We start from the raw sequence: 16036 nt of genomic DNA on the forward strand, positions 1-16036 counted from the left end.
GCAATTCAAAATCTGCCTTTAATTAAAAACGGGTAAAATAAGGTCAGTAGAAAAATATATTTAGAAGACCCAAGTTATGTTGTCATGGAATTTCAAGATTCTAAATTCTAGTTGTAAAGCAGCTGGCGTGACGCGTGTGACCCCAAGATTTTTTTTTTTTTATGCTGTACTGGAATAAAGTGTAATTAGACATCCGCTACAGTAGGTGGCAGTGGTGCTCTCATTCTAAGAGAGTATGCAAGGAAGCTCCTCCGCAGAGACATACTGAAAGCAATTTTCAGTTTGCTTCAGTATCCAGATACCAATTAGATACACAAATAATTTCTACAATTGCAACGTGATTTCTACAAGTAAGCGCTCCAAAACTTAACAATGATGGTCTGTTAAGTTCCAAGCAAACTTCTTCATTCTGTCGCTTCTCGTCGTAGGAAAATACTTCTGGCGTCTAACACGAGAGAAGAACCTGGTGTCTCTTCGTCCGGCGCAGATCCATCGATTCTGGAGAGGCCTCCCGCTCAACGTCGACAGCGTGGACGCCATTTACGAGAGGCCCGGCGATCACAAAATCGTCTTTTTTAAAGGTGCACAACAGACGTGCTAACCACTAATTCACCATGCTGCTTTTTCTGTTTGCGTTTATGTTATGACATAAGCTTACCAAATGTCAACATCTTTAAAAAAAAAAATCTTTATCCATCCTCTCTAGGTCTAAAGTACTGGGTATTTAAAGACAATATTGTAGAGGAGGGTTACCCGCGTCCAATCAGCGACTTCGGCCTGCCATTGGAGGGCGTGGACGCGGCTTTTGTGTGGCTCCACAACGAGAAGACGTACTTCTTCAAGGACAACCGCTACTGGCGCTACGACGACCACCTGAGACGCATGGATCTGGGCTACCCGAAGGACAGCACGCTGTGGAAAGGCCTGCCCCCGCACCTGGATGACGCCATGAGGTGGTCTGATGGTGAGTCATGGAGTTGGGTTAAAAAATAACCCAAATTGGCTGAAGAATGGACCGACCCAACATTTTGGGTTAATTGAATAACCCAATTGAATTGGTTAAAAAATGAACTGACCCAACTTTTTGAGTTATTTAACACTAAAGCTTGAGCCAAATTAAATGAATAACCCCCTAAGCAACCAAATCTTTTTGGGTTATTTTGTGGGTTATTCATTTGACCCAACTTTTTGGGTTAAATAACAAAAAAAAAAAAATGTTTTCATTTTTTTTTTTACAACAATTAACCCCAAAAATAAACCCACCCAGCTTTTGAGTTATTTAACCCAAAACATATGGTCAAACGAATAATCCACAAACTGTTTTGTGGGTTACCCAACGTTTTGGGTTAATTGAATAACCCAATTGAATTGGTTAAAATAATTAACCGACGCACTTTTTGGAGTTATTTAACACACAAAAATTGAGCCAAATTAAATTAATAACCCACAAAGCAACCAAATATTTTTGGGTTGTTTTGTGGGTTATTCATTTGACCCAACTTTTTGGGTTAAATAACTCTAAAAGTTGAGTTGGTTTATTTTTTTTAACCACAATTAGCCCCAAAAAATAAACCAACCCAACATTTTGAGTTATTTAACCCAAAAAGTTGGGTCAAATGAGTAACCCACAAAGCAATTACATTATTTTTATGTTTTTGTTGTTTTTTTGTGGGTTAATCATTTGCCCCAACTTTTTGGGTCAATTGGATAACCCGAAAAGTTGGGTTAGTCCCTTTTTGATTTAATGTGGCTTGTTTTTGAGCCAACTATTGTATATTCTTAAAAATGCTGACTCCAAAATGACCCAATTTGGGTCAAATTTGGATGAGCTATTTACTTGGGTCAATTTGACCCAACTTTCTGGATTGTTTTGTATAAATCAACCCAGTTTAAAGTTTTGACTTGACCTTTCTTAAGTGTTTTGTACAAAAAAAAATAGTTTAAAGTTGACTAAAATGTGCCCAATTTAGTGGGTTTGTCCAATTTTTGACCCAACTCTTTTTAGAATAAAAGGAGCTCTAATTTAGACAATTCACTCTATTAGCCGCCTCAATTAGTCGTTGGATGCCTCTCACAAATAAAATTTTGCCTTAAGGTGGCACAAGATAGTTTGATGTGTCTCTCATCACATTAGCGTCGACCTAAACAACCTGAAGTCATGCAATCCCCAATTCGGATTTACGGGCATAATCTGAGCTACATTATGACGAAAGTCATCATATTAAGTTTGATTCTGAATCCTGAATTGAATGCAAAGCTACAAAGTTTGCAGACGAATTGAAGTAAGTAGTAGCATTTAGCCAGCCAACAACCTTTGCCTTCCATTTATGTGATTGATTCGTCTGATGAGATTAACCTTTGATAAGCCACTTGTGAGGGTTTTCAGAACTGGCACGAAAACAACTCATTAGCAGGAGCTGCTCTCGGGCTCTTTGGCTGACTTTGGAACGGCGCTCAAAAGCGCTGTACCACTTCTGAAGTTCCGCTTAGGTGTATGTTGTTTGCCAGCTCCAGTTTGTTGATGTTTTTTGTAAATGAGAGCGGGCCAAAAGAAAATGAAAAGAGATTAATCACCTGCAGTGTAAGAAGGAGTTGTCAGAAAAGACAAATCTAATGACTATGATTAAAAAAAAATATTTGAAATATTTCTTTGTGAGGGGCCACAGATGGAAATGAGCTCACTGAGCTCCACTCACGCATAGATCTTCCTAATTAAGGTTATTTGCACCTTGTCCCTGCCAAATAACCTTAAAAAAATGCTCCTTGAGACTTTGCCCGTTCACATAAAGGTTTTATCGTGGTCACAGTTTGACCCTGAAACAAAGAAATTCACTTTACATTATTTACTCTGAGGAAAATTGATGGTGACCCAAATAGCTGGATGGCTCGTGCTCGGCCTTCCAGGATATGTTATTAAAAATCATTAAAGTTGACCCCTTTTCAGAGCAATTAAGTTCAATTGAATCATTTCCATGATCTTTCCACGCCACACCGGTTGGGAATCACCGGCTTTAGAGTCTATCAACGAAAGCACACATTCGCTTATACTCAGACAGCCCGTTTTGGCAAAGGTACATTCGAGGCCAATGAAGGCGTTAATCTGCCTTCAGGTTGATTCATGAGCATGTGGTAAAAGCGATAACTAAGGCAGCGAGGAGGTACTAATATGGAGGTTAAGGGAGAATCGTCATGACGGCGTGAACATTAATTACAGTACTGGTGCCTCGACTTACATGTTTAATTACATCCGTGATTGGGCTCATAACTCAAGACCAGGATTATTATAGTTTTACATACCTGCCAACTACTACGGTTTTGCCGTAATGAGTACGGTTTTCTTGAACCCATTACGGTGTTACGGTCGCATTACAAAAACTACGGTTTTCCCCTTGAAAAAAAAAAATTAAAATCGTAAATAAAGAATGAAAAACATTCCACCATGAGATCGCGAAGTACAGACGCTCCCCAACATACGAACGAGTTCCATTCCGAGCGGTCGTTCGTAAGTTGCTTCAGCGCTATATTTTGTATTATAATTTATGTTTAAAGCCTATATAAGTATATTGAAGGTTTATATAAGTATGTTTAAGGCTTGTATACAAATAAACGGCATTGGTTTGTACTGAAAAAAACTTTTAATAAAATAGAGAGAATACGTACAGTACAGTGCAATGTTAGAGAGAGAACGAGAGACACTTAATGGAAGAACACGTCGGAAGAAGTTGAGGGTCGAGGAGAAGAAGATGCGGGTTGGCGAGTATCTCCCTTGGAGGATTTATTCGAAACTGGCCGAAAGAAGCGATCCAACGACGACTGCACAGCTTCCTTTTTTTTCTTCATAAATGACGCGGTAGCACTGTGTGGCATCATTTATTTGATTTGCAACCTTTGGGCAAGGTTCGATGTTTGGGTCTTGCTGCTCGAAGAGTGCGAGGGCTTTATCTATCAGCGAAAACCCCTCCGCCAACAGTTTCGCCTCGAATTTCTTCACGGGGGGAAGTGTTTCTTCCTCCTCCTCCTCGACACGTTGCAGAGCCTCCAATGAGCTCTCACAGCGCCAAGCGGCGGTATTAGCGGCGGAAAGAAGCACTACGCGCAATACAAAATCTTAACTTAGTGTGACCCATTCGAAAGACCAGTTGAAAAAATCCAAACGATGCACAATAGAGAACAAATAATGCTTAGGCTGTAGCTTGTATAACATGGAGAACATTTGGATATCATTCATTTATGAGGGTTTTCTATGACTTTGTTATATTAAATAAATTGTTGAGCTTTAAAGAACTTTCTTTTGATTATTTCCATCAGTACAGTTAAGGTAAATTGACAGTAAACATGAGGTTGTGATTGTGAAAAAAATGTAAAATTTGTTACTTCTTAGCTGCATTTTAAGCCCTGAAAATGCTAAAAATCCTTTGGCTTCAGGGGGGCTTCACCCCCCTGAACCCCCCACCGGACGTCGACATGCGGCCCCTGGACCCTAGCTACTAGGCTTTTTCACTTTCAAAAGTTGGCAGGTATGGTTTTAGTTATTTTTTATTTATTTTTGAGTTTTTATTTTTTTTGTTTAGTTTAATTAGTTTTCAGAGTGGTTCTGTTAGTTTTTATTAGTTTTAGTTGTGTAAAAAAAAAAAAAAAAAAAAGAGCTTAATTTTAGTTTTAGTTTTAGTATTAGTTTTTTTTTTTTTTTTGAAGGATATTACTCTTGTATAATATTTAATAAACACCATGGTCAAATGAATTACCTAGCCTTGCATTTTGGCTGAGTTAAATGAAAAAGCAGGCGAGCCGAGCCATTGGGGCCAAAAGTCAAGCAGGCAAATTTGTCTCTTAATGGCGACGTCATCTGAAGTTGCTTTTCTTTTGGCTGCTGCTCGATGACATCACTACTCTACACTACTACTTTCAATTATAAATATTCTGATTAATATTGAAGTAAATGTACTTAAAATCATCCTCAAAAGCTCATGTTTGAAATTAATTGCCAGACTAAAACGAAGGACATTTTCGCTATAATTATAGTTAGTTTTGGTTTGTTTTTAGTTAGTTTTCGTTTTTTTTAAAAGCATTTACGTTTTTATTTTATTTCGTAAATGACATTTTTCTTTTTAATTTTATTTTTTTCCCGTTAGTTTTCATTTAAGACACCATTTGAAATCACATTTGCTCTTGAAATGAATAGAAACGCCATTCGTCCATTCCAGCCTCACATTGTGCTCCTTGGCCACCAGAGGGCAGCGTTATACAGAGATGCAGATGTACACGAAAGACTCACAACAGCAAGCTGCCGTAATTGAAAAGTTTTTTGCAGAGGATAAAGAATATATGTCTGTGAGTACTGTCGGTCTACATTTGTAGCTGCACTGTTTGTGTTCAAATATCAGTTTTTATAATGTGACATTGAGGTTATTTGTTAGCCCATTTACTGTTTTTTGCATTGCATTACATTAAGCTAGCAAACGCTCTGTAGGTCTTCTGCTTATCGGTGGTGGTTATTCTGCAGGTGCTCTGAATTTGGACATCCGCTGCTTTATAAGTGGTTGTAAATTATTTACTCGCGTCTTTGTGTATGGTACGCCCGAAGGCTGTTTTGGACAAATCCTACTTAATCTGACATTCTCTATCCCCGGCGCAGGTTCGTCTTACTTCTTCAAGGGGAAAGAGTACTGGCGCGTGCCCAACAGCGACATGGAGGTGGAGGCGGACTACCCCCGCCTCATCGCCAAGGACTGGCTGCTGTGCACCGACATGCAGTCGGACTCTCCGGGCGCCGAGGCCAAGAGCACCGAGAGCCGGGTCAACGTGCACCCTCACCCGGACCACGCCGAGAACGGCTACGAGGTGTGCTCGTGCACCTCGGATAGCTCTTCGCCTTTAGGGGTCCGCCCCTCCCCGTCCTTTTTGTGGCTGCTGCCGCCCCTCTGGACGCTCTCGCTGGCCTTTCGCCCTCTACCGCTATGATGCCAAAAGACAGGATGCACTTGAGACTCACTGGTGGACATCCCAGCTTACACTCAACACGGAACCGTCTCTTTATATCAGTACTAATTGCTGTACTTTCTTGCTCTTGTTTCGTTCTTATTTATTTCTCAAGCCATGCGATGTTTCTCTAAAAGCCTTGCAAGTACAGTTATCATAGGAGGTGGACTTCAATCCATTCTTAATGACAAAGGTAGTTAAAAATGAGCCGATACGGAGACTTGGAGCAGCTACTGTAATTAAAAATGTTATATGAAACTAACTCATAGCAAGGAGGGATTTTTAAAAAGTAGACACGAAAACTGGTAAAAGAGCAGTTTGACCTTTTTGCAAAAGAGAATGTGTGATTGCTAAATCCAATTAACGAAAGGCTGTAAGGGCTGAAGACAGGAAATTATATTTGACTTTCGCCAGTTTCGCTTAAGTTCACTAATTAAAGTGTTATTCTTCTCAAAGGTACAACCAATTCTAGAGAGCTTCCACAAATCCAAATGTGTTAGTAATATTCTTAATATTTTAATGGTGGACCAAGTATTTGAAGCTTATATAAATTAGGGGTGTCAAAATTAGTGTGTTAATTTTGAGTTGATTTAAAGTTACTTATAAGATAGCTCTTAATATGAAATGAAAATGCACTGAGCTGTCACCAATGTCTTACAAATGCAATTATGCCATCTAGTGGCAGAAAAATTACCTCAAAACAAACCAATCACATTCATTTTTTTTACAGTACATCTTCTTAATTTTAACAAAATTTTATGAATTATTATGAAATTACTGCCTCAATGACTAACAGATGGAGCCATATTTCTATTAGTTAAACATTTTTTTCCACTTTTATGCTAACAAGTGCATGGAAACTTCTATTGTACATTTAGAACAGATATAAAATTTGCAATTAATCCTGAGTTAACTATTGAAGTCATGCGATTCATTACGATTAAAAAATGTAATCGCCCGACACCCCTAATATGAACATATATCAATATATAAATGTTCAAAAGGGACCATCTGTGCCTAGATATGAGAGATTTCTATTAATTGTTAAATATAATGTCCCCATGATGATCTATTCAAATTAAATATTGCTAGTAATACAGAATTTTGGAATACAAGGCAAAAGTAGTAATATTATGTATAGTGAGTGGTTAAGGTCTATGGTTAAAAAAATTATATATGGTCATATTTTATTTTTTTAAGCAGACATACAGAATGCCCTCCCCTTGGAGTAAAAGTAGATATGGGCGAGTACCGATACCAGATATCAGTACCAGGCCGATACGCTGCCTTATTTCAAGGTATCGGTACTCGCAACGCCCTCTTGTGGCTGTTTTACGATCAGGAATTATAAGAATAGAAAATTGCCATTTATTTAATTCCATTGGAAAATGCTTTATTGGGATGTATAGGTCTCTCTTTAAAATGATCAGTCATTGAATTTTTGGGAAATTGCATGCATCAAAAGCACTCCTGCCATCAGTACTTCGTATCTGAATCAGTGATGATTTAACAAGGTTTGAGTACTCGTACTGGTATCGGTCTGGGGAAGAAAAAAAAAAAGTGGTCCATTGGCCCTCCCTTATGCCCATATAAGGACATTAAAGGCCCTCAATTATTGACCCTCACTCTCCCATGTATAGACAACAAAGGGCATCATACAAAGACATTAAAAGACCTCCCTTTTCCATATAAGGAAATTGAAAGTTCTCACTTGCCCATAGTGATGGGAATAATGAAGCCTCATGAAGCTTCATGAAGCACTTTTACTATTTTTATTACTCCTCTAGATGGTGCTCTTGGTTCAAATATAAAGGCTAGTGCAATGAAAATGTATTACATTTCCACTGCCTTTTTAAACCAATAGTGCCATCTAGAGGAGTCAAAAAATATCACAAGTGCTTCATGAAGCTTCATTTGTCCATCACTACCTTGCCCATATAAGGACAAGAAAAGGTCTAGGTGCCCATATAAGGATATTAAAGTATTATAGTATAAGTACATTAAACAGCCTCCACGTGCCTATATAAGGACATAAAAAGTCCTTCTCTTTGCCCATATTAGGGCAGAAAGGCCCTCCCGTTGACCATATAAGGGCATTCATACCTAAGAAAGAAACAGTGATGAATTCCAGAAACTTAGAAACTAGAATTTAATTGCATTTTTTTAGGCTCCCTGCCACGCTATTTAAAACATCCCAAGATTCTCCCAACTTACCTCCAGACCACATTCCGGTGATGGCGACTGATTGGGTTTTGACAGAAGGCATTTAGTTGTATCCCATGTGACAGGAGAAGATTCCAGAAAGAAAAAAAAGTCATTGACATTTGGGAGCCGACAGACACCCTGACATGTATCTGACAGGTGAATGCAACCCTTGCATGTACTTTTTTGAGATTGTCAGCTTTACAGGTGTCACCGCGTTGACTCCAATCTCACGCCGGAGACCACCGGGTGACTTCTTTCTTCATTCCGACAGATGCACTCTGGGACCTTCCGTGTCATCATTCCTCCCGTTGGTTAGAGATCAGAATTTTTTTTTTTTGTTCCCCGATCCTTTTCAGCCGCGCCGTAGACAGAAGCAGAAGCTTGGTTGTATTTTTCTAATGGTAATGGATGATTCTTGTTTGCAAAGCTTTCTTCCCCTCACCTCTGAACTCTTTTTAAGCCCACATGCTCGCAACTGGATTGTTATTATTCCCCCCCCCCCCCCCCACTTATTGCTTGAACAATGAGCCGCAATTTGAAAGCTAGAAACAAGTATATTTCAATCGTTCCTAGTGGAGTGTATATTTCAAGGTGTGTTTTATAATGTAAGATATTTTTGTAAGAAAATAAATCTCACACTGTTTGGAGGATTGTTGTTGCAACTTTCTTTTTTGAGAAGTATTTTAAAAAAGTCTTGCCGTGATAGTCTTTTCGAGTCATGTGATACTCAGGCCTTCAGTATAGCATGATACGGCAGTCAAAAATGAAAAACTTTTTTTTTTTTAGATTTTAGAAAAATTGAACGTAAGTCCAGAATTTGATGGAAAACTCATCTTTTTTTTTTCTTTGTTTTGTACAGTGAGCCCAAGCCCCAACTTGTGGACCTCCAAAAAAGGTATTGTAATTGCCTATAGAGGCCACAGGATGGCACTAAACTACTATTGTCTAAATAAAGCTCATCAACTCATTTCAACACACCAAGGTTCACAATTCACTTTTTTTGCTAGTGATGGGAAAATGAAGCTTCATGAAGCATTTGTGATTTTTATTGTATTTTTTTTTTTTACTGGCACTCTCAGTTGAAAGATGCAGTGGAATTGTAATCAATTTCCATTGCACTAGCCTTTATCTTTAAACCAAGAGCACCATCTAGAGGATTAAAAAATTATATAGCGCAAATGCTTCATTTTCCCATCACTGCTTGTTGCTATAAATGCTGTCATAAAAAAAAGATATATAATAACATAATATATTATATTTAAATACATATAACATAACATAATAATGCAATTATATTATATAATACTAGACTAAGTGCAATTTCTGCAGAAATTGTGTGGGAATGCTGAAAGCTAAATGCTAATATCTGAATGCTAAGCTGAATGCTTATGAAGTAAATTGAAAGATAAATTATGTTTTAAAAAAAATACAAATATTAATTGTAGAATGAAATGAATACTTGAACCCGGGAGACATGAGTTTTTGAAGTTGGAATTTATATGGAAAAGTGTTATCTGAAAGTACCCTCCATTCATTTAGATGGAAAAGTGGAATTAATGATATCCAATGTAAAAATGCAAAAAAAAAATTTTTAAAAAACACTCAGTAGCGCATCAGTCCCATTGAAAATGAATGGGAAAAAGTTGATATTTAACGTTAAAGTGTGCAAATACTGTAAGTAATGTGGAATCAAGATGATAAATACCCCGGAAGGCGTGAATTTTTGAAGCAAGTTAAAATTTGAACGGTGTAAATTGGAAGTATTGTGTGGGAGTTGTTTCACTACAAAAAAAAAAAGTGTAGAATAAAAATCACAATAACTTCCAGCATTCTCACAATAATAACAATAATAAAAACCCTTGTAGGGTGGAGCATTTCATTATGATTGACCTTCTGAGCGTCACACCTTCCCAAACTGTGACAATAAGAGTATGAACACCCCCCCCCCCCCCAAAAAAAAAAATATTGTACATTTAGAACAGATCTAAAATTTGTGATTAATCGTGAGTAAATTATTGAAGCCCTACTCAGGATGATCTGTTAGAGGGATCTGCCAAACGGTCCCTTGCTGACTTTGATCAAAAGGAAGGAAAAAGGCTCAAATTGGGCCAAATTACCGTTATGTGTAACTTTTGCACAGTATTGTAACACTCGGGAGGGCATACTGTTGTCAGCAAATGTATTTTTTGGGGGGGGGGATTTATTCATGTCATTCTGAAGTCCAAGTGTGATTAATGGGTGCTCTCCTCACTCATGCATTTTTTTTTTACAAGCACAAAAAGCTGAAATCCAAATGCAGTAAGTAGCCTGTCGAAAAGTCGAGTACAGCTCAGTGGTGATGTCAAATATTGTGCATCCCCAAGGAGGCGTATGCGTGACGGGAACTCCGATCAATTTTGGCACACGTGTCAGACTTGTTCACGCCGTGTTCTCACTGGCCGCATTCTAAGAAATTCAATCCAATTGTAGCCCACACAATCAGCAGTGGAAGGAAAGGCGCACCCTTTCATTTCCTGTCAGTCCAGACGTGTTTGAACTTCAACATGACCCCGCGCTGTCTTGAAATCTTGACGCACTAAAGCATGATAGAAGGGTCAAGAATCAGATGGAACATTATTCGATGAGAGTGCATGATGAGGCCAATGGAGACACTGCATGATGGTACGGATTCCTTTCGTTATGATGTGTATTTTATACTTAATACAGAGCGGTCATTTAATTGAGAAATCAATGGTCAGTTATTTAGAATTAATTATTAATCATGTCTTGAAGAGATTTAGACAAAATCAGAAACTGGAACAGAAAATGGGTGAATGGATGGATAATGTGATCATTGATTCGTTGCCAATGAATGGATTCATTTTGACACCCAACTCTGCCTAGCAACATGAGTCTGTGACAACTGCCAAGGGTATATACCCTGGACTGGATGCCAAACAACCATCTATAGTCACATTTACTACATCTACTGGTGCAATTATACAATGAATCAAGAGTGACTCACGTCAGATAAACTGCTATTTATTTATTTTAATTTTTTTAATTTTTATTTATTTTTAATTTTTTTCTCTGGAGAGCTCAGAATTGTTCATTCGGTAATTTTACCGATTTGACATGTCATCATCATTGCTCTCTCTTTTTTTTTATTATTATTATTATTATTATTTTTTTTTTTTTTTATGTGAGTTTATGTATGTGCGTGCGTGCGAGTGTGTATTCATTAGTTCACCTAAAACCTATTAAAAAAATCCCCATAAACGGTATGGGGACCTAAACCGAACACTTCCAGCCAGAGTCGTGAGGCCGTCAGGAGACCCGAGGAAGGACCAAAGAAAGGAAAGTGAAACTGGTATTTAAAAAACAACAACACTTATCAGAAGTATGACTGTTTTTCTAGTATGTATCCTGCCCATGTGGGTGTTTTTCATCTAAAAACACCGCTTAGATAAGAATACGTGGACCTTCTCCTGTGAGCAAGCATACACACCTTATTACAAAAGTGACGAGATCTTCCAACAGCCCATTAAAGCGCCGCAGATCATAACATAGTACAGCTGCACTATTGCCGGATGCTTGTTATTAATATTTTTTTATCTGAAGTCTACCTCCACTCAAACGCAGCATATGTGCAAGCAGATAGCGCAAGGAGAGATGACAATTGGCACGGTTCATTCATCTTTACATGTAAGAACATTGAAGTGTCGTTTGTCACCTTCGCAAATGGTGAATAGTCCCGTACCTTAGTCATGTTACTGCTTTTTAAAAAAAAGAGAGAGGGAGGGAGAGCATGAGAGAGGGGGAGATAGGGAGGGAGGGAGACAGCGTGCAGGAGAGACAGACAGAGTGTGAGAGAGGGAGAGAGAAAGAGAGAGAGAGGAGATAGAGAGACAAAAAGAGAGTGAGTGGGAGAGAGAGAGAGACAGAGTGAGGGGAAGAAAGGACAGGGGATGGAGAAAGAAAGAGAGACAGAGTGAGAAAGTGAGCGACAAAGAAAGAGTGAGTGTGTGTGTGTGAGAGAGAGAAAGAGAGAGGGGGGAGGGATGGAGGTAGTGTGCTTGAGAGAGAGAGAAGAGAGTGAAGGGGAGGAGTAAGAGAGAGAGACAGAGAGAGAGGAAGGAGAGAGGAAGGAGGGTGAAGGAGAGTGAGAGAGGGAGTGAGTGAGAGAGAGGGGGAGGGAGGGATGGGAAAAAGAAGAGAGACGGGGGATGGAGGGGGAGAGAGGGAGAAGGAGAGAGGGAGAAGGAGAGATAGAGAGGAAGGAGAGAGGGCGAAGGAGAGAGAGACAGAGAGTGAGAGAGGGAATGAGAGAGAGAGGGAGGGAGGAGGATGAAGGAGAGAGAGACAGAGGAAGGAGAGAGGGCAAAGGAGAGAGAGACAGAGAGTGAGAGGGAATGAGAGAGAGAGAGAGAGAGAGAGAGGGAGGGAGGGAGGAGGATGAAGGAGAGAGAGAGGCAGAGAGAGGGAATGAGAGAGAGGGGGGAAGAGTAGGGAGAGAGAGAGAGAGAGAGATAACAACTACAAACCATTTTTTAGGGTCTTTAAATAATTTGCTGATTTGCATGTAGTCCAGCAGGGCTCCGTCCTCATCCCCTGATAGTTGAAGTTCACTGTATGATTTTCTACAGTCTTCTGTTCTCATACTTTTATTTCTGCCTATTCACTGAAGTAAAGGAACACCAAAAAAAAACGAGCGGTCAAATGAACACGTTCTAATGAACTCATCAATTCACATTAAGTGGACATATTGGGCTCTATTTTCGTGACCGGCGTAAATCCGGTGCTGCGGGTGGCACAACCTGAGTTAGAGCGGTGGTAGTCATTTTTTGGACAAGCACAACCGTCATGTCACACGTTTTTATAGGAACTTCTTTAAATGGTGAAGCAAATGCGCGATATGTATCCTTTAGCTTGACAGCAATGCCCAGGTATCCATTTTGGGTCCATATTCCGTTTCCTAAAAGTGTGACTTGCAGTAGTTAGCACCGCGTAGGCCTATTCCAAGCATGATCCTTTTAGAAGCCCTCAGTCAGTCAGACGCTCCTTCTCAGCAGTAAACGAGCTATCGAGTTTCTTTCCGCGACTTCTCACTTTAATTATCTGGCATTGACCTTATTGGCGAGGACGCTACACCCGAGCACGGCAACGCGAGAAGGCAGACAAAACTATTATGCTGATCAAGTCCTGAAAGTTCATTTCGGTACTGAGACACTTTGGTGAGATGCGGTGACCTTCACGGTGGCGGGGAGGAGGCTTCCTGTGAGGGGCGACGCCGGCTACCATTCAGCACGGGGGAGCAAATTCATCAAGAAGGATGATAGGGCAATTGGTGTTAGCGATGTGAAGAGCGGGGGAACTGAACTCAAAGGTCAACTTCTTTCTGAACATAAATATAATAAAAACATTTAAAAAAGAGATGGGAATGATGATGCAATGGCTCTCATAAGTTTCCTTCGGATAGGGTGACAACATTTTTCAAATTAAAAGCCGAGACATGACAATTTCACTGGAAATGAAATATACAATAAATTCTCAACAGGAACTTTTTACAACAAATTAAATTGCTAGCCAATCTTTTAAGCATATTATTTGAGCTAACGCTAAATGCTAGCTTGGTTGACACTTCAACAGCGCTAATTAAGGCAATGTACTCACCATTATGCAACCGTTTTTGCTCAGTCCTGACATGGTGGCACCGCTGAATTTTTTTTTATCCCTTGCAACTCAAGTTGACATACGGCTGTTCTGATTTCGGTTATTGGTCATTGAACGCACCTCAAATGCCAGATGCAAGTGAGTACAGTGCTTTCTTTTGCTATCGATCATTGAATTTAAGCCCTTTTTTTTTCTTTTTCTTTTTTACAAAACCTTGTATACGAAACTAAACATGAAAAGTGTGTTTTTCGTGTCTTTAAATGTTCCGCCAAAAACGCTCCGCTCGAGTGACTACATTCCTCATGATTCTTAGACACGGAAGCAGGAAGTAGTTCTAATTCTGCTATGGCGCAAAAGTTAATGTGAAAGTGAATAAGGAAGGAATTTAACAGTTGGTTATCATTTGAATGTGATTGACATACACATGGCAAAAAAATGTTTACTTGCTGACTGAAAAACTGGGACTCTGGGACGGGACATGGGTAAAAGCGGGACAAAACAATGGTGCCACAAGACTCAAAAGCACGGCACACGAGTTGGAACTGTCCCCTTTAAAACGAGACATTGCAGTCTCTATTTGTCTCACTGTATATAAGAATGTTGTTAACAACATGCCGAATTGGAATCATAAATAAAATCACCAAGTATATAAAATTAGCCTTCAAAATCATGCCATTTCTAGACGCCCTGTGTCTACTGAATGCACTGAAATCACAAATAATTCAATTAAGAAATACAGTACATAATAGAATAAACTAGAAAAATTCCCGCGGAAGTTTTGAATGGGACTGCTGACTCTTGCCAGGTGGAAAGACGCATGTAGTACTTGTAGCAATAGTAGTAGTATTAGGACTTTTAGTAGTAGCACTTGTAATAGCTAAAGAAAACAGTATTTAAATAGCAGTCCATTCCATTTAATTAAAAAAAATAATAATAATGTGTTTTTTTTGAAAATGTATTTTTTTTAAAAAAATTAAATGAGCTGAACAGTTTAAAATTTAAACGACTGGAATCGGTCAAGAAATGTGGAAGTTAACCATAATCAACATAAACTAAAAGTATCTTACTGTCCCTTTAAGAAAAATGCACATTCACGCACACACATTTGATTTTGAACTTGTTGGACACATTTGACTTGGAGACGTCACGCACACACATTCAACTCAAATGCGATGAGATACGCACACCTCGAACAAAAGCCTCTCACGACTTAACGGTTCAAGATGCAGATAACAAATACAGTACATAATAGAATAAATAATGAGGCACTGTTAGCTCCAGATCGTTTTCCATGTAGCAGTTTGAGGCTAAATTAGCGATTCGAACATATCAGACAATACAGTAAAGTACTATACTGTACTTATCCAGCTTCCATCCAAAAAGGCCAGTAGCATAATGATGCTAGCATCTCTGGCTGCGAACACCTGAGGCCTTTTGCACCACCCGCCACTGGCAGATAGTGGAATTGGCGCACCAAACGCAATCAATCACTATGAGGGAAGCACAAAACGACTAAAATATTTAAAACGCCTAAAAAAAAAACCTAAATAGTAAATGTCTGTGATAAGAAGAGACTTGGAGCAAAGCACACCAACCTTCTGACACACAATCCAGCGTTTCTGTATGCATCGCAGCACCAGTCTAATAGTGTGTCGCGCTGGGAATGTCAGGAACTTCTATGCGTGAGCAAGTCTTGCTGGCTGATGTCGACTGGCTGCTATCTGATGTCCTGTCAGCTGAGGTAACATAGCTTGTTGATGTCACGTTGGGTTAGAGGATAGAAGCGGTCCTCGGGGCGCCCTGCGTGATGTTTCCGGGACGATGCGACATCTCAAAAGGCATTCCGCTTGCTACCTTGACGCCCGTGTTCTTATCTTCCAAGTACTTCCTGAGAGAATGTTGTCATATCTTCCATTAGTTGCAGAGGAAACATGATGAATGGTAGCATGTCACAACCACTGGAGATGATGGTTTGCGGAACGCTTTCCTTCCGTTGCCCTCCTCTGGCAGAGAATTAGCAAGCTAGCCAAACACAAATAGAGGAGTAACTCATCTTGCTGACTGTTTGTGTAATGTCTCAGAAATCATTCACCACAGTAAAAATGACAAGAAAAAACGTACATGTTCTGCAATCTATGAGCTAACAGTTAGCCTAGCTTCTTCTATGTTTTCTTCATTGTACTTCCCAGCAGTATAGATA

The 16036-nt window shown here is 39.4% G+C and overlaps 1 protein-coding gene across 1 annotated transcript in view; it reads left to right on the top strand.

The window, feature by feature from the left end:
- The window catches only part of LOC144034234 (matrix metalloproteinase-17-like), a 74270-nt gene extending 68029 nt beyond the window's left edge, over positions 1-6241 (top strand). Inside the window, exons 9-11 of the mRNA XM_077542851.1 lie at positions 429-581; positions 707-964; positions 5636-6241. Of these exons, the coding sequence (XP_077398977.1) occupies positions 429-581; positions 707-964; positions 5636-5961 (737 nt within the window). The 3' untranslated portion in view covers positions 5962-6241. The remainder of the gene's footprint in view (positions 1-428; positions 582-706; positions 965-5635) is intronic.
- Positions 6242-16036: the final 9795 nt, after the last annotated feature.

This window comes from Vanacampus margaritifer, chromosome 14, assembly GCF_051991255.1.
Source record: "Vanacampus margaritifer isolate UIUO_Vmar chromosome 14, RoL_Vmar_1.0, whole genome shotgun sequence".
Lineage (NCBI taxonomy): Eukaryota > Metazoa > Chordata > Actinopteri > Syngnathiformes > Syngnathidae > Vanacampus > Vanacampus margaritifer.